Raw genomic sequence first — 22,117 nt, forward strand, 5'->3', positions numbered from 1 at the left:
CCAGAGGCCAGACCATCCCCTTAGCTGTTGCAAGTCAGAGCAGACTTGGGCTGCCAGGAGATGTACAAGGCATTATGCTCCAGTCCCACCCTGTCACAGTCCTGCCATGCCCACTCTAAACCTGCTCCATAATGTCCCCCATGCTAGGGGCCAGGGGCCAGATGAGGATTCCTCTTACCTAGGGGAACTCTTAGCTGTGACCTTCACAAACACTGTAAATCCCCTTTGTGCTGCTGGGGTGGAGCACGGGGGGTCCAGACGTGGGAAGGTTATGATTAAATTAGCCTGCTATCTTGGCAGTAACCCCATTTCACAGAAGGGGCCATTGAGGCAGAGTGCAATGAAGTGACAAGCTCCAAGTCGCAGAGTGAGGCCAGGTCTACCCTACAGATTTCTGCTGGCATAGCTCTGTCTGTTTGTGGGGGAGAGAAGATGTGATCCCTGACTGACAGAGCTGGGCCAGCAAAAGAGCTAGTGTTGATACAGTTATACCAGCAAAACTGTGATTTTACCGGTCTAGCTTATTTTGTTTAGGGGGGTTGAATGGTGGTGCTGGAAAATAAGCTACACCAGCAAAAGCACAGCTTTGCCAGGTTAAGCTGCATCCTCACTAGGAGCGCTTTGTGGGTATAGTATAGTGGTATGGCTATCCCTGGCATAGTGCTCCTACAGTGTAGACGTAGCCTGAGATAGTGGCCCTAAGGAATTGAACCCAACAGTCCTGGTGCCCTCCAGCTGTCTACCTTAATCACAAAATCACCTCTCTCTTCTGAACACCAGACGATCACTTCTTTGCAAAGCCACAGGATTTCTCAGGGTTAGCTGGAGGAATGAGACCCAGGCAAGTGGTGACATCCAGGTCAGCATGTTCCTGAGAGCATTCTGTGATGATTCCAAAGACACTCCCCATTCCCCTACACTCTATTATACATTGAATTAGAAGAAGCTTTTCATAAACCATCCAGCTCCTCCCAATACACACACTCCCTCCATGAAGAATAACTCAGATAGCAGACTAAAACCCCAGACAAAGATGTACAGCAGCCAGGATTTTCCTCCCCAACCTTTTTTATCCACTAATGAATTTGGGACACATAGGGGGCTTCATGCTCCACATGGTGAGAAAGAGTCCTGTTCCATTCCTAGACCCTAGCTTGTGGTCTGAAAGACCAGCAGACATTGGCAGTGGGGAACAAAGGGAGTGTAACATGTCTATCTGCACTGCACCCCTCTGGGTGACCTGGGAGTGACATGATTAGCAGACAAAGATTCTCATCCAAGCCCCCCTCCCTTTTAGGCATGTTAGCTGTGACATGGGGCTTTAAAAGGAGGGTGAGCACAACAGTGGCTTTGATCAGACAACAGGATGGATTCTTTCAAAACAGTGGCAGGTTTGTGCATATGTGAGATTGTTTGGCTCCATGTTTACTACTCCTGATTGAATTAGCACAGTAAAGGAGATGAGTTCTCTTGACTGTCAGAGCTACAAACTCAGCCAGGGAGATGAAAATCCAGCTGCCATTCTTCCTATTACAACATCAACCCATTGTAAGAGTGTCTGACGTTTGGGCAGAGGTCGATTCTACTCTACCTCATTTGCCCGCTCCCCTCCCCCCAGAACAGCACTGGGATATGCTGATTGTGTGAGTGAAGAAACAGTGTGGGGGGTGCGGTGGACATGGTGGGACAGACTCAGTTCTGTGCTCTAGCCCCTATACTCACTCCATTGGCATGTAAGGGCCAAAACTGTATTGCAAGGAGCTGGGGCAGAATTCCCCATTGCATAGGGCTACTTAAGCAGCCCTATGTTGCATTACCCCCACCCCCCAGCCCCGCGCTTTGTAAGTCTCTGTGAGAAGAGACAGGGGAGGCACATAGAGGGTAGAAAGGGGAATTGCCACAGTGCACAGCAGTACGAAGATTTGGGACTGCTCCAGACTGTGGAACAGCCCTCTGGGAATTCTCAGGAAGTTGCTGTAAATTAGAGTACCTTTGAGGCTGCTCTAATCTACACCAGAGGCAATTTCAGCCCCTAGAGCAGCCCAGAATCCTGGGGATGCAAGGGAATGATCAAACCACCTGTCCTCCTCTCCCCCTGCACTGTACTTCCTGCAGGTGCCACACAGGATAGGTCCCATGATGCAGACAAACATAAGGAAGCCAGATTCTGGTGTCAGTTACAACCTGTATTAACTCACGTGGAGTCATGCTGGATTTCCACTGGTGTACAGACAGCAGAGTTGGCACAGGGAGCTGAGGGGTAAATGAGACAGTGTCATTCTGACACCAGCACTGTCCTGACCATGATTTCTTTGTCAAGTGACAGTTATGGGAGACTGCATTGTGGTATTAGACAGCTGCAGAGCAGAGCTGATTCTGAAGCCTTAAAACCAAGCCACAGCACAGGTGGCTGCTGTGGATTACAGTTCATTTGGTTACAAGTCAGTGCTAGCGACAGCCCAGAGACGAAGAAAGATGCTGTGGGACACCACACTGACACACCCAGAAGTCTAGGTGCTGCCTGAGGAGCAAGATAAAAATCTAGAAGTAAGAACAGAAGCAAGGCCCTGTCTAGAAAGGGAGTCAATATGGTGTAGTGAGTCAGAGGGAGCCAGGCGTTCTGGATTCTGTTACTGGCTGTGTCACTGATTCGCTTGGTGACATGATGTGACCATGTAGCAATTTTCTGTAATATTTTTCTTATGCCTTTGTGTTCCTCAGTTTCCCCATGTACTTTGCATTGCTACCCAATGATTGCAAAAAGGGTTAGAATGTGGCTTTTGGGGCAGAGTGGAGGCCATGAGATTCTGCGTCACTTCGCTGTCTGGGATGAAATGAATGGATCGTTAGAGGACTGGCTGTAAGTGACCCATATCAATGGAGGTTCCAGAAAGACAAAGGGAGCTGCACCTACTGACACTATCCCAGGAACATGTGAACTCAGCGTGGGTCAGCAGGAAGGCGATAAGTTTGGGTTCTTGGAGGGACTCAGCAGCTCTCTGCGAGGACTGACAGAGAGCCTGGAATGGAATCTATGACAGCTTGACTGGCTGACTGGCTTGGCCAATTCGGACCATTTCTTAACCTGAGATTCTCTACATTCACCTCAGGATAGCCAATGCTGTGTTCCAGTCAACTAATAAACCCTATACTGTTTTAGAAAAGGCTGCCTAGTGTCACCGCAAATCCTCACAGAGAGCCCTGAATGGTTACAGTACAAGCCTCCTGCAGGAGTCCTGCTTGGCTGGACTTGCTGCAGGGAGCCATGGAAGGAGACAGGGTTCTCTGGTGCCCGAAGACCCAGTTTCCGAGTTTCTGAGGCTGCAGCCCTGCCCTGTGGTATTGTGTGGGTCCTTGGGGCCCAGCACACTAAAGGGGTCACTCTCAAGGCACTGGTAATAGCCTGTGGCATGGACCAGACTCTGTGAATCTGAGACATTCACTAGGTCTCAGTTTTCCCATTCACAAAACAGGGTCAAGTCTACTGACCCAAATTTGGTCTCCTTGCAAGAAAGGTGTGACATAAGTACAAAACATGGCTATTATTCCATTTCCTTCCCAGCTGGTAGTCTGGGAAAGGGGATTCACAGGTCATAAAAAGAGTTTTCTTGTACCAAAGTAAAAATTCAGGGAAAATTTGTTCCAAAAATTCCTAATTTTCTTGGACTTTCCGGAGGTTCAAAGCATTTAATGCACGCTGGCGCCTGATGGTGGTGAACATGATATCTAGCCTGGGGCTGAGCCACTGGGCATATTTGACAATCATAAGCCAGGACTTCGGTGGCTATTCACTTGTCTCAAGGATCAGTGTGAGGGGTTCTAGGAAGCAATGGACATTTAAAGAGAGAAAAAATGAGCAATGCATGTGTTCCTACCTCTGAGCATTCTCTCTGGTGAGATTCACAGCAGCTTCCTCTTTATCTACAGCGATTACCCCGCTCTGGCATAGAAGGAAACAAAACACACATTTTGTCACAAACATTACTGCTGTTGGCTGATGACTGGACATGCAGTCTGTGGCAAAAGGGGCAAACGAGACAGACGATGCCAATATAAAGTATTGGAAAGGGTTCCTCTGTCGTTCTAACACCAAAATCAGAAATAACCCCTGAAGCATCCATCTTAGGACTTCCGTGGTAGGAGGACACTTTGGGGTTATATAGTCACTTGTAGCTAGGCCATCAGGATAACTGAATATTTTCATTACCATTGCTAGCATTTTACCTTACTAAAAGTCTTAGGGACAGATCTTCTGTGGGCTTGAATCAGCTGGAGTCAGAAGAGCTACAATGGTTTGCATTAGCTAACGACCTAGTCCTAAATGTATCTGTGATGCTGGCAGGCCACGTGCTAACTCATGCCAAGACCCCTAGGCCACACTGAACATTGACAAATGCATAGCTGGAAACCAATCTGGCTCACCTGTGTGTTAGCATTGTTAAAACAGATGTTAAGTTTTTAGAAATGTATTGAGAGTTTGGACTTAATGAAATGCTTATGAGTTGCTGTCTGCATTAATCTCATTTATAATAGCTATTATTTGGGAGATGGTAATAGTTAAATGTTTGCTATGAAACTGGAAACCCACACTGTCAGGAGAGAAGCATTATCAAGTGTGAGATACCAGTTTATCACAAGAGGTGTGATCTCCTGCCCAGCAAAAGAAGGCCTATAGACACCAGATGAACCACTGTGTAACATCAGCAGACAAAAGACTTTCCTGATTGCTCCCCCCACACCCAGGAAGAGGGGACATATACAAACCCTCACCCCATAACAGTTTGAACTCTGGGGAAGGGAATAAAAATCTCTGACCAGAAGGGTCTGTGTCCCTATCCTGTTTGGACTTCAGGGAGGAGGCAATACTTCCAAGCATAAGCAAGGGATCCCCAGCTGTTTAGCTTCGGTAAGCCCTAAAGGATATCTAGAGCTTGCAAATTACAGCAGCTTCTATTGCCTTGTGAAACCTAAGACTGTAACTCATGTGTGTGCGCATGCGTGTGTTTTCCTGCTTTAATCTTGTAAATAACTCATTTATCTTTTCCTACTTAATAAATCTTTAGTTAGTTTATCACAGGATTGGCTACAAGCACTGTCTTTAGGGAGAGATATAAGGTACAATTAACCTGGGGTAAGTGTCTGGGACCAGAAGTAACCTGAATATTGTTATGATTTTTGGTGTAAGAGACCATCTATCACAATGGCAGGCTTGTCTGGGAGGCAAGAGTGCCCAAGGGGGACAGTCTGTGACTCCAGAATAAGGCTGTTATAGTGCTTTAGGAGTTCACAGATGATACTCTGTTGGTGAAATCTAATTATACAACATATAACCAGTTTGGGGTTTGTGCCCCGATTTGTAAGGCTGCCTTGAGGCTGCACCCATGTTTGTGAACCACTCCAGACAGCTTGACAGTATCAACTGGTAACCTGCGACAGAGCAGCCCAGCAGAACAGAGAGAGTGAAGGGTAGAGAGGGAAGAGCTTCATGGGTTCCTCATCTCTAATGCAGAGAGAATCCATGCCCTAAGAAATCCACTCCAGCTTTAAAAGGAGACACACTGTATGCTGGGACAGGTGACCTGGCTTCGCAGTCCGTTCCGCAGAGAGCTCTATCCTCGCTGTAACCATACATGACAAGTTGCTAGTTCTTTATCTTAATGCAGCACTTTAGGGCCAAATTCTGTCATGATGTACATGTCATAGACACTAGTATGGTTGTGGGGTGTGAAAGCCAGAACAGATTTAAGCTGGTCTGTTCACTCAAGGCTCATGCATGTTGGCCATTTGGGGAAGGGCTGATGTGACAGACTGACACAGTCATTTAAGTCTGAAAGGCAAGGAGAGCAGCGTGATGCTTGAGTAGGGAAACCAGAGCAATTTATAATTTGGCCTAGTGAAAACTAAACATCAGCCCAACAGGTCACTGGGCGAAGGGACATGAGCTACAGGCATGACCCTCCATAGACCTTACACACCAACACTCGATGCTTCTTCTCAGTGGCGTGCCAGGACAGTTTTATTACAGCATGCAACAACTCACTGACATGCCTTAAGCCTCCAAAATAGAGTCCTCCATGCAGCGTGACCGCGTATGTACCGATGGGCCAAGATGATGCTGTGTGGAAGACGCCATTTTGTTCTACCAAATGGTACCCTCTATCATGGGAGCTGGATGGAGTTATTCTGTGGGCCGGATGCAACTAGTTGGACAACACACAGTGGGTCAGCATGTAAAGCATGCCTAGCATACATAGATGGCATACCACTGATTCTTCTCCCAGGTGATAATCAGCCTGGATGAGTCTGAGGGATGAACTGATCTCCGGATCTGGAGCAAAGGAAGGGCTTTTTCTCCCCCTGGCATGTGGGCAGGGACCTTGGGTCATTCTCCCTCTCCTGGAGCACTCAGCGGGATTATCCATTGTGGTCTGAGTTGGGGGTGGGATATATCCCACGTGATTGATAATATGAAACTGAAGGGGGCTTTAGTCACTTATAGATCCCAGTCCTTTCTATGACTTTGTTTCCTCCTTTACCAGTGAGAGATTATGTTACTGGGGAAGGGACAGGCACCAAAATGGGCTCTTGGCAGAAATCAGGTAGCTGGTGAACTGTGAATACTGCTCATTGCATTGCTCACAAATGCCTCATTCTTTCCTTGTGCTCTTTTGTCTGCCTGTATCCACCTGCTGTCTCTTGTCTTATACCTAGACTGTCAGCTCTTTGGGGGCAGGAACAATCTTTTTGCTGTATGTCAGTACAACACCTGTCGCAATGGGACTCAGTTCTACTATAACACAAAGGAGCAAAAGCTCACTCACCTTGGGCAGTTTGCTCAGTAAACTCAGTGCAATAGCCCCTGAGCCACAGCCGATCTCCAGGATCACAGGGTGAGGGACAACAGTGGGGCACTGGTGACCCGCAATAACTGCAGGGCTCCCGCTCCTCTGTAATTCTTCTTCCAACACCAAGGAGACAAGATCCTAGCAGAAAAGGGATAGTGAGCTATTTCTGGGGGGGTCTGATGATGACTCAAACTAACACCCGAGAGCTTGGGAAGGGAAGGTGAAAGAGTCCCATTTCTCACCTTTGTAAACAAATCAAATACATCTCTGTATTTTTAAAAAAGCAACACATGGCAGCAGCAGGATTAAGATCCCAAAAACAACTTCAGCTCGACATAGTGCTTTGACTATAACCAAATCTGCGAGTGCCCTACAGATCCTTTGAGATCTTTTAGGACATTTGAAAAGAATGAGCAGCTGGAACACACATTCTCCTCCCCCTCTTCTTTTGCCACACTCATTAACTTTTATCTCTGAAAGCCTCACTACTTACCAGCCTTAGTCTTGCCATGTCTGAAACTCTACTCATGCTTTGAAATAGTTTGGTGGTGAGCATGTAACCCCTAAGACCAACCCCTAAAGCACTAGACCAACCAGCAGATGGACAAGAAATACAGTAAATGGCCCAATCAAGTGGGCTTCCTGTGTTGGCTTGCAATGCACAACTGGTTTGTTATTGTAGGGTCACACTCAGGAATGGCTGGCCGCTAGCATGGATTTTTATTTTATTTTGACAAGTCAGCACTGGGATCTTTATTGTGAATCACATATAAAAACCCACAACAAAGAACTGCATGGATTTTGCCAACAGGTATACGAGCAGAAAGATGCTCCAGGGTAAATTACAGGCCTCCCATTCTTACTAGCAGCATTCTATGTCAATCCATAAAGTAACAATGCGTGACTGGTAGGAAGGTCAAAGTCCTTTATGTAAAATGCTAGATTTTTCTCAGGAGCCAGCATTAAGCTGCCTGCAGAGTGAACCCTATTTGCATGGACATCCCAGCATTTTCCCACACCCTGCTTTGGAACTCAGGCCTAAAGTGGATTAGAGAGCACAGGAGGCCTCAGGCAAAAATGCTTGGTTCATCCGTCTCTGCTGGTTATTCCATACCACAGACCAGTTTGTGGCATCACAGCAAGCTAGTGTGGAAACAGTTAAGATGTTGCAAACAGGTGAAGAAATAAGGAGCCGTGGCAGACGAGCCCTTAAGAAACAAAGATCCTATTTCCAAGTAGAGAGCTATCCCTAGCAATAAAGGAAGATGAGCAGGTGAAATACCTGGGAGAGGTCAGCTGACTTCCTAAGAAAACTCCAGAAACATTTTGTACAAGGCATGAGCTGCTCTTCAACCCATTAATGAAAAAAAATCCACATATACTCTGTCCCAAGCAAGAATTGGAGCTTGCAGTTGATGAGCAGCCTGGCTTGTTTCAATGTTCCCCTAACCTGGACCTGCCTGTGGGAAAGGTGGTGACTGGCCCATTTTTAAAGGGAGCTCCTTGTCTGTGGATTCCTCCTGCAGCAGGGTCAGAGCACATGCAGGTGAACTCAGGACACAGTGTATGGTGTTCTAGCATGCTGCCTCTGGCCAGGTCTACACTGCAAAGTGCTGTTGGCATAGCTACATTCATCAGCAGTGTGAAAAAACTGCCCCCCGGCCAACAGGAAAACCCACCCAATGTAGACGCAACTTGGCTGACATCTTGGCTCCCGTCAACCTAGCTAATGTCACTCAGGGAGGTGGTGTAAATATGCTGCCAGAAAAACTTCATAAAAATAAGCTGCGCCTTCATTAGGGGACTCTGCCAATATACTTAGTCCAGCAAAGCATGTGTTGTGAAGACAAGGACCTCTCTTGGAGCAGAATCAGTTGGTTTTAGGGAGGCTGGCTGCAAACGTGAAGCAGCACTCTTCCTCACATCCTCAGAAGGGGTTAGTACCCAGAAAGCTTGGTCAGCAAGGGTGCACCTGCATGCTGGCCATCTCTGATCACTTACAAAAGGGCGATGCTTACAGGAACACTCCAGTGTGACACAGAGGAGACAATCACAGGGAGTGAGTACAGAGCAATAGTTCCTTCTTAATCTATGCCTCAATTATCTTGTATTGCCAGAGTATTTCCTCATGAAGCTCTTCCAGGTCTCTCTCCAACAACAAATGCTGTTGCTCACCATTTTCTTCTTTTGCCCTCAGGCGGGCATATTCCTGGTCCAGTTTTATGGATTGAGCCAAAACGCTGTTCCTGGAGAAATGCATCTCTTCCAACTTGGCCTGCAGATCTGTCTAGACTTGGCTGACCTGAAGACTTGTTTCCTTGAGCCGGCTGTTCACTATCTCATTGTGTCTCTGCTTCTTCACAGGCACTGCTTCTTCTCTAGGTCCAGTGCTCCTTGATCCAAGGAACAAGCAGTCCCCACTATCAGACAATCTATGTCATGCAGTGCCTGGCATTTGCCATATTTATGAGCTGCAAGTTTCTCTAGTTAGGTCAATTTCCTAGAGCCTGAGCAGAAACAACCCCACTACCCTCCTGAAGCCTGTATGGCTTCCGCTCCTCTCTCTCTTGCTGTGCTTCCTTTTCCTGTTTATGTAGCCCAGCCCTAGGGTGGGGAAAAGCCCTCTGGATTACCCCAGACTGCCCCAGCTGTAGGTTCCAGCCTGTCCCTCAAAGGCATAGTATTCTCCTTCACAGACCGCCATCCCAGGGCAAGCACCCTGGTATTTCACATAGGAAATATGCTCATCTGGGAGAAATCAGCTCTCAGGTGACTACACAGCCAGGAGACTAAGGTCTTGTCTACACCGGGAAATTGATCAGCATTGCAAAACCAGAATAAAGGTATGTCTCCATGACAATTAAACATGCGTGGCTGATCCATGTCAGCTGACTCAGGCTCATGGGGCTCAGGCTACACAGCTGTACAATTGCAATAGAGATGTTTGGGCTTGGGCTGGAAGGAACCTGAGCTTTAGGACCCCACAAGGGGGGAGGGTCCAGAGCCCGGACTCCAGCCCAAGTCTGAATATCTACACTGCAATTTTAAAGCTCCACAGCCTGAGCCCTGCGAGTCTGTGTCAGCTGACATGGGCCAGCGGCGGCCGTTGAACTGCAGTGTAGCCATACCCTAATTGTGTCACTATAACACCCTGCAGTGGATACTGTTCCAGAATAAAAGTGACTTTATTCTAGAATTCCAGAATAGTGTGTCCACAAATGGGAGTTATACTAGGATAGCTATAGCAGGATATTCCACTATAGCTCTGCCAGTCAATTTCCTAACGCAGACAAACCCTTGGCAAATAGGCTTGTATTCAGATGGGAACTTCATTCCCCAGATCCTACTCTGCATTAGACTGGAGCTTCTACCTGGGGAGTAGCAATAAAATGGAAGTATTAGAGATGCCAGCACTTGACATTTCCATAGAGAAACTGAGCACAAACCTCACCACCCTGCACTCCAAGTACAAGCTACATTTCTTTGACCTTGCATTCCCTAACAAACATACAGCCATATGTATACTAACCCTTGCCCTCCTAAACCCTATCAAAAACCCCTCTCCATGGCACATGCTGCTCCCCTGGGGAGAGGCTGAGAGAACAAACAACATGTGATAGGTTTCAGGCTGCTTAATGAAATATTGGAAAGTGCTCAAATACTATGGTGATGAGCATGGTATAAGAAATACAGGCTAGAAATAGAGGTTTCTAAATTGGCTTTACATATTAATTATACAATACACCTCTACTCCGATATAACGCGGTCCTCAGGAGCCAAAAATCCCTACCGTGTTATAAGTGAAACCCCGTTATATTGGGGTAGTGGTGGCAGGGATCCAGTGGTGATTTAAAGGGGCTGGGGCTCCCCACAGCAGCCAGAGCCCTGGATCTTTTAATTTGCCAGCCGAGCCCTGCTGCCACAGCTCCAGGGTAGCGATGGCAGGGCTCCAGTGGTGATTTAAAGGGCCCAGGGCTCCCCACAGCAGCCGGAGCCCCGGGCCCTTTAAATCACCAGCCGAACCCCGCTGCCGCAGCCTGGGGTAACGGTGGCAGGGCTCCAGCGGTGATTTAAAGACCCCTGTGCTCCAGCCACTGCGGGAAGCCTGGGCCCTTTAAAGCACCACCCGAGCCCCATTGCCAGAGGCCCGGGGTCACCGTGCTATATGCGAACTCGTGTTATATCAGGTGGCGTTATATCGGGGTAGAGGTGTACATAGTATTATTCTCATATTGAGAGTATTCACTGAGCTAATTACTGCTATAGAATGCAGATTTCCTTTCAGTAATTTCAATCCACTAATCTAGTAGACAAAGGCATAACAAGATCCAAGGGCTGGAAGATGAAGTTATGAAAATTCTAATTGGAAATCACAGGAAACATTTTAACAGTCAAAGTAATTAACCTTTGGAACAGATTATCAAAGGACGTGGTGCATTCTCCGTCACTTGCTGTCTTTAAACTGATTGAATTGGATGCCTTTCTAAAAAATATGCTCTAGTTCAGACACAATTTATTTGGCTCAGTAGTGCCAATTACATAAAAAGGAAGAGCAATTCCTTCTACTGCAGGAACTACATATGCAGTACATCAGACCAAATAATCACAGTGCTCTTAAAATCTACAGAAATTGGATATCTAGTCATCCTATTTAGCTTAGGTGTTTTATATGTCCCCATTAACTACAATATGGTGAGCACTTATCACTATTTAATGTACTTATCCTCACAACACCCCTGTGAAGTAGGGAAGTGCTATTATCCCCATTGTAAAGATAGCAAACTGAGGCAGAGAGAGACTGAGGCCATGTCTACACTATGGGCGGTAGAGTGGCACAGTTGTAGCTATGCTCTGGTAGCACCATAGCATAGATGCTTCCTATATTGCTGGATAGGGCTTTTCCATCGATGAAGGTAATCCACCTCCCTAAGCGGTGGTAGCTAGTCAATGGAAGAATGCTTCTATTCTGGGGGCTAGGTCAGCTTAACTAAGCAACTGAGCAACACCACTTGGTTGATCTAAATTTAAGTGTAGACCAGCCTTGAGTGACTTGTCTGAGGTCACACAAGAAGTCTGTGACAAAACAGGAAAGTGAAGCTGGGCCTCCCATGCCCCAGGCTAGGCCATTTTCCCCCTTTTGGCATGGCTCTGAAAACTTGTGCTGAGTGTCTCTATCTCAGGTGGCTGGGAAAAGTGAAGATCAGAAAGGTAAGAATCAGCTGGTGCACATCATGTCAACACAGTGCTTGGTTACCACCAAACTATTTTTTTGTTTTGCTTTTACTGCTGCATATTAAAAACCTCAGACACACATTAACAATTCACCTTAGATATTCAGTCTAGTTAGATATTTATCACTGGGCACTGGAGAGGTGTGTTATCCACATGATGAAGAAATGCTCAATTATGGGGCTATTAAAATGCAAATTATTGCTTACAATAAATGTCAGAGCCAGTGTGCGTGCAGCCCACACGCTCAAAATCCTGCTGACCTGAATCACTGCTACAGATAGTGGCAGAGCTGCTGGATTTATGCTCCTTTCTATGTAACCGAGTGTGCGCAAGGAAAGGTTGTTTAAAAGAAAATTCCGCATCTAATCCCAAGAATAACCCCTACCAGCACCTTTTCTCTGGCATGCAGTAGTCTTTAGGGAGTGAGGGGGCAGGGAAAGGGGGGATGGACTGTGAGATCCTCCTCTTCTTTCACCAGTGGAAATGGGACTGGGGCACACAAAGCCATTAACAGCCTTCAAGGAGAGATGTACATTTCTCCCAGAGGCTGGATATCTAAAGGTGATCCACAGCAGAAGGGAAGGCTGCAGAAAGGAGGGAGAGAAGAGGATGGTGACCCTAGAGGGTAGCAGATGGAGTAAGGCAAGGACAGGATACTGACCCCAGGAGGGAAAGAGTGACAAGGGGATAGAGTAGAGATGATGGGCTGGACCAGTGGTGCATTTAGTGTGGGAATTTCCCTCCCAGATGAGGCGGCCAGTTTCCTCCAGTCCCACCCAGAGGGGCAGGGGCAGAGGTTATTGCCCCAAATCTGCAGTGCTCCTATCCTTGCCCACATAAGGAGTGCCCATCTGCTTCATTCTAAGTCCAGCAAGCAGGGGCGCGGCCCACCTTCATGCTGTCTATCGTCCAGCACAGCTCTGCTCTATGCCTTTGCTTAGCCTGCGCAGGATGGATGGCGCTGCAGGAGGGTTCTTGGCTGAGACTCAGGAGACCAGGGTTTAATTCCTAGCTCTGCCACAGAATGAGAAAGTGATGTTCTTTCTTTGTACCTCAGGCTCCCACCTGTGCACTGCTGATAATGATAATTCCTCATCTCACAGGGGCAGTGTGGGGATAAATCCACAAATATTTGAGAGGCTCAGAGCCTGTGATGATCCATACATAATAGCCCCATCCATGGTGATCCATACATAATACCTGTTATCCATATACTATGTAATGGTCTATATTTATAGGAGGAGGGGCTGGGGATATAGGAAAAGGGCAAAGGGTTGCTATGTGTGGGGATCTGAATTTGGCACACCCATTGAACCAGGCTGGGAGAACTTCAGGGGCCCTGGGCTCACTGAGTACATTGCTTTAGTGACCCCCTTTGGCAGAGAAATGGGGTTCTGTTCGCAGCCTCTGGAGGCAGAGATTTCCAGCCCTCTTCATCTTTGACACGGGGAGGGAATTTAAGAAGAGACTGGAAAAGGAACAGAACAGGGCATCCTTGGAGTTTGGGGAGAGAGAAAGAGCTTTCCAAACAATCTCCTTTACCAAGCAGGGAAAATAAAAGTGTATTCGCTTGCTTGATTCCCATCATTCTGAAAAAAGAACAGGAATACTTGTGGCACCTTAGAGACTAACAAATTTATTTGAGCATAAGCTTTCGTGGGCTAGAGCTCACTTCATCAGATGCATATAGTGGAAAATACAGTAGGAAGATGTATATATACACAGAGAACATGAAACAATGGGTGTTCCATACACACTATAAGGAGAGTGATCAGTTAAGGTGAGTTATTATCAGCAGGAGAGAAAAAGAACTGTTTGAGTGATAATGAAAATGGCCAATTTCCAGCAATTGACAAGGAGATGTGCTCAAATAAATTTGTTAGTCTCTAAGGTGCCACAAGTACTCCTGTTCTTTTTGCAGATACAGACTAACACGGCTGCTGCGCTGAAACCCATCATTCTGAGGTTCTCAAACTTTCACCTGCCTTAACAAAGCAACCCACTGAGCCTTCAGCTGCTTTTCCACAGTGACTTGTTTGACTTCACTGTTTGAATCCAGCTAACTTCATGCTATGGTTTATTTTTTCCACTTTCCGAGCTAATTGTGAAATAAACGTTTACATTTGCAAACACCTGCAGTTCCCCATGGACCCTGACTCCACCCCTCCAGCACACACATTCTCACAGGTTCTCGGTATTAGCTCCCCCTCCCTGTGGCCGAGTCTCTTGTTCACTGTGTTTCTTGGAACTGCAGCTGCACAAAGAGAAAGTCAGGGCACTGCTCACCAGAACCCAAACCACAAGCTCTCCACCTGTGCAGCTCCATCCGGCAGGCAGTATATGGCCAGGCAGCTTGTAATGCAAAGATGGGGAAGTGGAAATATACTTGAGAGTCTCATGACTAGAGCTGAGCAAATACCTACAAAAATCACCTTACCCTGTTTGTTACTATTAGCTAGAAACAAAATGCTGAATCTGAACTGGCCAGGTTCACACCCCTTCCCACTGTCTTCTAGAGAGATGCTTACATATGCCCCGGGATATCTGACTTCCTTGCAGTCATTAATGGGTTTATTCTCACCATACTCCCGTAAGAAATTTGACCCCTCTGTAACAGAGAGGGAACTGAGGGATAGGAAATCTGTTGCTGGTCACCGAACGTCCTTTCTCTACTCACTTTCCAACAGTAAAAACATTCACATCAGCAGCAAATCTAAGATTCAAAGTACAAGCATCCACCTTGGAAACTTGATTCCTAGGCCTGGAGTACACTTAAAATGTTGATCAACCCAACTACATCGCTCAGGAGCATGAAAAGTTCACACCCGAGTGTTGTAGCTCTGCTGAACTAACCCCCTCAGTATACAGGCTGGCAGGTCAATGGAAGAATGCTTCTGTCAACCTAGTTTCAGCCACTCAGGGAGGTGAATTTCTTACTGTCACAGAGTCCCTGGGCAATGATCTGGAGCTGCTCCCTATGAAGCCAGTCAGGATTCTCGTGAAGTCTCCTCTCTGTGAGCAGACTGTCTTTTGGGCCAGCAGCTCACAGGGCTTCCACCTTCCTGGGTCTGACCTTGGAGCATTCAGCATCCTCTGTCCTTCTGTGCACTTCCCACAGCAAGTCCGCCCAGGCGGGGTCCTGGGGAAGCCAGAGGATCCTGCACCTCCACTTCGCAGTCAGACGTGACTCTTAGCCAGCCAGTAAAACAGAGGTTTATTCGATGATAGGAACACGGTCTAAAACAGAGCTTGTAGACACAGAGAACAGACCCCTCAGCCAGGTCCCTTTTGGGGGGCAGTGAGCCAGATACCCACATCTGCACTTCACTCCTCCTCCCCAGCCAGCTCCAAACTGAAACTCTCCAGCCCCTCCTCTCTGGCCTTTGTCTCTTTCCTGGGCCAGGAGGTCACCTGATCTCTTTGTTCTCCAACACCTTTAGTTATTCCCTTGCAGGGGGGAAGAGCCCCAGCCATTAGTTGCCAGGAGACAGTGTCGGCCATTTATGCACACTGGCCTTTATCCCACCACCTAGAGACTTAAGAAATGCATAAGGGAAAGTGAGGCACCCCTACAGTATTCAGAGGAAACATTAAGAACAGTCCCACTTCGTCACACTTACACTGGTGGGAAAAAACCTTCTGCTGCTGTAGGAAGCACCTAAACTATGATGCTAAACAGCTGTAGCTGTGCCACTGTAGCACCCACAGTGAGTCAAGCCCTAAGAGTTAATGGTCATCCACTTTGGGAACAGAAACCACAGGGTGTGATGTGTGTTTCTAATCAAAATGATCACATGTATGGAAGATCACAATGAACCATTAGTGAATGTTTCGAGGGCCATGACTGTTCAGGAAAATTATTTGACAGATTAATAGAATTTTGCAAGCCTTTCACAGGAAATTTGTGAATTAAATAAAAAAAACTGAATTTCATGGAATAAGTTATTCACCACAAACTATTCACTGAGTCCAGGCTCATTACAAGAACAAATTATCTGAAAAACATCTTCGTCAAGAAACTAGTTAAATGCGAAAAGCTCCTGTGTAATTAATCTCTTCACCCCAAGCACGTCTCTGCCTCCCAGGATGGAACACAGTGTGAACTTTGGACAAGCACTGCTTTGCTGATGTCATCTTACCTCCTATTTGCATAAGGAGACTGCCATGTGAAAGCTGTCTGCAGAGGTATAGAGAGTGATTCATCTTAGGGCTTTGGTTGGGGGCTCATGCAATCTTATGGGTACAAGAGAAAAGAGTCTGCTGACATCCAGTCGTCCTCCAGTGGCTGTATAACGGTACCACAGAAACCCTGCACAATTAGGTGCTGCTGGCAGCCTCTGTGCTCAACAGACATAGGACAGGGATGGTGCAGTTCAATACTGTGCATACTGGAGGGCAGGACAGGTACCACAGGGTGGGCTGTAGGCCAGGGCTGAGGTGCAGTGGCAGAGCTATGTGTGATCCCAGCAGTGGGATGACAGAGTATTAGAGGTTGGAAGCTCATTGGAACAGGGACTGCCTTTCCCAATGTTCTGTGTTTGTGCAGCGTCTAGCACAATCAGTTCCTGGTCTATGACTGGGGCTCCTATATGCTATGATAGCACAGATAATAAATATTAACAATAGTCAGTACTGTCAGAGAAACCAGAGAGTAACCCCATGTTTTTCTTTCACGTAACACAAAATACAAAATTAACAGCTGCAGGGGCAGGGTGATAGCTTGTTAACCCTCTTAGCACCCCAAATGCTTCCTTCAGGCTCTGATGCTTCTCAGCACTCTCTGGGAGCATCCCTTTGCATCATGGCATTCTTGGCTCAAGTGTCCTGAAGGAGAAGGGAAGATGAAGTTTGAGGATCTGTGAATCTCTCAGGTTAGAGTTGGGAAGCAGGGGGGAGACAATAACGGATACAGAAGGCTGGGTGTACACTCCTGTCCAAACACCCAGAGACACACACTGTCGCTTCCTGGGAATGTTTTTACATGTGATTGTTTTTTTCCCCCAGAAACCGCACTTCCAAGAATCCAGGACTCTCTGCAGAGCCTAATCTGATCACCCTCTTCATGTTTGTTTGTCCACTGGCTCCCAATCGATCTGCAGCAGGGCACATGAGGCCAAGCAGGAAACATGAGCATATGGAAGCCATGGAAAATTCCCCCCTGCCCCCTTTAAACACTAGGCCTCCAGGCCAGCTCCATGTTCAGATGGCAGCACAGCTCACACCAATCCCAGTTCACCCACTGGCTGGCAGCGTGGGGAAAGAGACACACTTCACATACCCCCAAGCCTCCCACACAGACCCTAGACAACCCCATGCCAATGAGGTGCTGAGGCAGCCATACTAGTGCTTTTGGGGCAGCAGCCCAACACAAGGCCACTGAGGGGGACCTTTGATCCCAAACAGACCAGGAGGCAGCTACATGGATGCCTCCAACATTAATCTTCATCCTCTCATAGCTGCCCCTGAACATCTGCAAAATGCTGGCTTCCTCTGAAGCTGCAAGTACTGGCCATTGTCAAAGACAGGATCCCAGACGACATGAACCACTGATCCAATCCTGTCTGGCAATTCCTGTGTTCCTAAAACCCCGTTTAGGCTAATGTTGGTGAGGGACAAAGGAAATGGGTTGTGGATTCTGTACAAATTAATCTGCAGACTTTATTCAAATGACTCTGCCCAAGTACTTTTCTGCAGTAGTTTCACCCAGCTCTAGTCCTGACTTCCCACCCTGTGCTTTAACTGCTAAATCACACTGCTTCTCAGCTAAGGACCTGAAGAACATGGACCTGACATCCCAGTCTCAAACAGAACAAGATTCCAAAGGAGCAGAGGCTTAGAAGGCAGGAAAGTAAGAGCCCATGTGGGGTATGAGAGCTGAGAGATACAAGGAACAACTAGTATGATGGAAAGGTGATAACCAGAGCATACATTAAGTCAAATCATTCCAAGCATGTCCAGGTCGACGTGCCCCTAAAGGAAAGTTGCCTCCTCTCTGCCCAGCACTAAGGGGAGCAAATAGTGTTTGCAAAGACAGGTTGGGGATTTTTAATTAAAAATTGACATTTCCAAGTCTCTTTTGGTACTCCCCAGCTACCCTAGCATAGCTCCTTTTATCAAAGGATCCCAAAGCCCTTTCCAAAGGTGGGCAAGCATTGGTATCTCCACCTCACACACAGGAAAGTCAGAGGCACAGAGGTGGGAAGTGATTTGTCATGGGCCACACAGCAGCTCACTAGCTCGATGGCTGTAGTCACAGTAACATGGGCAGCGGTGAGCAGCGGCACAGGCTAGTTACTATGAGTACAAACCCACCTGGACCCTGTGGGTACATAATCAGGGCAACTGGATCATGATACTATTCCCCAGGCTACTGTGGCTACACTACTCTTTTGAGCTAATGTGAATATATCTCAGCAATCTAGGAATCACACTGCTAGCTGAAGGGGGCAAGTAGACAGCAGTGGTTTTAGTGCATACTCCCATTCAAGAACATCAGAGTTATAAATAAAACAGAATACCCCTGCTCTTGCCAGAACACAAAAAAGTCAGAAACCTAAGAAATGCACAACTAAGGATGCACAGTCTCCAAAAAAACCTTAACTCTGCCCCACAACGCTAGCCAGCCAGCCACCCCTTTTTCTGTCTTTGCACGTAGAGTGTCGGAAATGTGCACCACAGAAGATGGGGTTTACAATTTTTTATACACACACCTCTCTCATGCTGAATGTGCCTCTTAGGGTGTGGCTACACTTGCAGATGTAGAGCGCTTTGAGTTAAACCAGCCTTCATAGAGCACAGTAGGGGAAGTGCTGCAGTCTGTCAGCACTGACAGCTTCAAGCACACTGGCGTGGCCACATTAGCAGCTCTTGCAACCGCCATAGAGAGCAGTGCATTGTGGTAGCTATCCCAGCATGCAAGTGGCTGCAACGTGCATTTCAAATGTGGGGGGTGTGGTCAAGTGTGATAGGGAGTATGTTGTGTGTATGGGGGGGGAGTGCGTTGGGGGGGCTGAGAGCATGTCAGCATGCTGTCTTGTAAGTTCAGACAGTGGAAGACTCCCCCCTTCCCCCACCTCTCTCTCTCACACACACAGCATTCCATGGTAATGGTTGCTTTGTCTTGGAGCAGATAAGCAGCCGTCTGTCAAACGGCATATCCAAAACAATCAAACGGCATATCCAAAACAATGACAAGAGTGGCTGCTTGACTTAAGGGGATTATGGAACATTTCCAGAGGCTGATGAGAGTGCAGTAATGCAACACCTTGTTCACACTGATGCTGGGGCGCATCAAACGTTATTCTACTTGCCGAGGTGGAGTCAGAGCGCTCTACGTGCCTTGCCAGTATGGACAGGGAGCTAGTGCGCCCGGAGCTCCTTTAACATGCTGTAACTTGGAAGTGTAGCCAAGCCCTTAGTCCTGACTCCATCCTTTCCTCTTTGCAGATCAGTGATTTATTTCTAAAATCTAGCCCCCTCAACCAATCTAAGACATGTTTGTCTGGGATTAAAAAGCCTCCTACAGCTCTGAAATGGTGCTGAAATCCCAGCGAGCCACAGGGCTGTGGAGGTGTCAAAGATTGCCCCCATGAATCCCCTAAGGCTCAAGTGGGGCAGTAAACCCTGACAAGGTCTAAGGGGAGGGTCAGTGGTAGTGCTAGTTAACCAGCTTCTGTCTTCTGGCTGAAGACAGAAGCTGTCGCTGAAATGCCGTCGCAGTGGAAACGCGCGTGCTGCCCTTCGCAATTTGGTGCGCTGCTTGGGGCAGCGAAAACAGTAGAGCTTCCTAAGGATAACTGAAAGTTGTCCCTTCCTGTGGCTCTCCATTCAGCAAGTACACAGGAAGGCATTTCAGAAGGTTCTGAGAGGACCTGACTGTCCCTCTCTGGCAGTAAAGCCATCTCCAGGGGAGAGGGATTTGGAGGGAGATAATGTTTACTTTTAAAAGCGAGCCTTCCTTTGCCTAAAAATACAGCCTCACTCAGGGAGGAAAACAGACACCAGAAACCCTGTTAATCATCAGCAACAGGAAAATAATTCCTGGAAGTCAAAGGAACCTAGGTAGCGGGGAGTGAATCTGAGCCTGGAGTGCCCTCTAGGGGTGAGATATATGTTAAGGAAATAATCTAGGAGGTAAACAATAGGACCAGATTAAAAACTCCTATATGTGAAATTATGATGAGGCTTAATTTAGCCTGTGGTTACACATGTAAGATAATATCTGGTTTGCCTCTGGCTTGAGACATCCCTCACATGATTTTGTTTTTCTCTATTCCATAAGAGGCTAAAACACCTATACACTATGCAGAAGAACAGCGCACAATCTAGCCTGGGAATTTGTGGAAGGTATTTCCCCAAAAGACCAAGGCCCCACTGTGGAATTATACTCTATCTAGACTGTAAGTTCTTTGGGGTAGGTACTGTATTTTTGTGTTTCTACAGCACTTAAAACAATGGGTCCTGGTCCATGACGGAGACTACTAGGCACCACTTCAATCCAAAAAACAAGATACATAACAATAACAATACATGAAAAGTAGAGAAGAGCCAACCTTTGGCAAGAAAATCTCCACCCATTCAAACTGCTAATACAGGTAAATCTGGGGTGTAAATACAGAAATAAAGCCAACCACCTTGCTTGCAAACGTTTTTTGGTGTCTTGAGTCGCTCACTTTGATACTCAGAAACCTTGTGCAGCCCTTGAAGAGGAAGAAATTTTCTGAGACAGTTTAGTATCTGTTTCTTAAAGAAATCTGGGAAGGATCTGAACTGAACGAGTGCTTATGGACCCAAAATCAATGATTAGATTAAAAGAACTCTGATTCACATGAAATTTCAGCTTCACCCTGATGGGTTTCAAAGAAATCCAAATGCTAATGTAAAACACAGGAAAGGGTGTGAAACTGTATGAGTTGAAATGAATGAAAAAAATTGTGGGTTGAGAGTTTACACACCATGGAGATGGGTACAGCGTAAGAACTTGAATAGACTAGAAAGTGATGAATTTCACACAGGTGAAAAACAAAACCAGAAAAAAGAGTTTATTTTTCATTTATATATTCGCTCATACAATCAAATATGATTTTGCTAGTTTTACACTCCTTACGTGTCTGTTTCCTTATTCTTTTTTGTATTAATGTAGAACCTTGGGGCCCCAATCAAGAACCAGGACCCCATTGTACTACGTGTGGTACAAATGTGTAATAAAGACAGCTCCTTCTCCTAGCTTGTGCCTACGTTTACAGGCAGGAACATTTGTGGAAGCAGCGAAGTTTCACCAAATAGCAACAGGAAGCACATTTTGTACTTGTAAATACATCTGCATCAGAGGCTCAATAGTAAGAATTACACTCAGCAAGTCAGGGAACAGAAACATGTCAGATGACTTGCGTGCAATCAGAATGAACCAGTTCAAATATGGGATAACAATTACTGGCAGTGAGCTGCCTGTGGATGATCTACAGACCAAGAATTATTCAGACATTATCTGGTGAATGATTTCTAACCACCAATCACTCTGAGAACATTGCAGATTGCTTCCAGACATCACAAGCAGGAAGACAGTTCAAATGTACTGACTACATTATTTGCTCAAAAAATAAATTAGAGATTTTTCTGTTGTATTTTTAAAGTAAAATGGAATTCCTGAAAAGTTACATTGGCGACATATGCAAAGCAACACCCACCCCTGAAATACACCACACAGAGCTCAATGTCTGAAGCAGCAGAGTGAAAGGAGCTGGAAACCTACTCAGTTTGTGCAACAGATTATACACAGTATGTGGTGTTGGAAAGAGTACATGCACAAAGCATCATCCAGCTGGATGGTGCTCAATATCTGGACCTGTCCCCACCCACTTCCTATCCAACTAAACTCCCCCAAAGCTGGCCCATGAGTGCTCTCACATAGGCCAGGTCTACACTGCGACTTTAAATCGGTTTAATGGCCGATATACCGATTTAACGCTGTACCCGTTCACACGACGTCGTCATTAATATCAAGTTAAACGGCTCCTTAAATCGATTTTGGAACTCCTCCC

General features: G+C 46.6%; 1 protein-coding gene across 3 annotated transcripts in view; it reads right to left on the minus strand.

Annotated features, from left to right (window-relative positions):
* HEMK1 (HemK methyltransferase 1, mitochondrial release factors N(5)-glutamine) overlaps positions 1–22,117 on the minus strand; it is a 57,716-nt gene that overhangs the window by 13,981 nt on the left and 21,618 nt on the right. For all 3 annotated transcript variants that reach the window (XM_032805812.2, XM_032805815.2, XM_032805814.2), the window contains exons 5-6: positions 6,822–6,983; positions 3,876–3,940 (exon numbers count right to left, since the gene is read on the minus strand). In XM_032805812.2, the coding sequence (XP_032661703.1) occupies positions 3,876–3,940; positions 6,822–6,983 (227 nt within the window). The remainder of the gene's footprint in view (positions 1–3,875; positions 3,941–6,821; positions 6,984–22,117) is intronic.

The sequence above is a fragment of the Chelonoidis abingdonii genome, chromosome 16, assembly GCF_003597395.2.
Source record: "Chelonoidis abingdonii isolate Lonesome George chromosome 16, CheloAbing_2.0, whole genome shotgun sequence".
In the NCBI taxonomy this organism is placed as follows: Eukaryota; Metazoa; Chordata; order Testudines; family Testudinidae; genus Chelonoidis; species Chelonoidis abingdonii.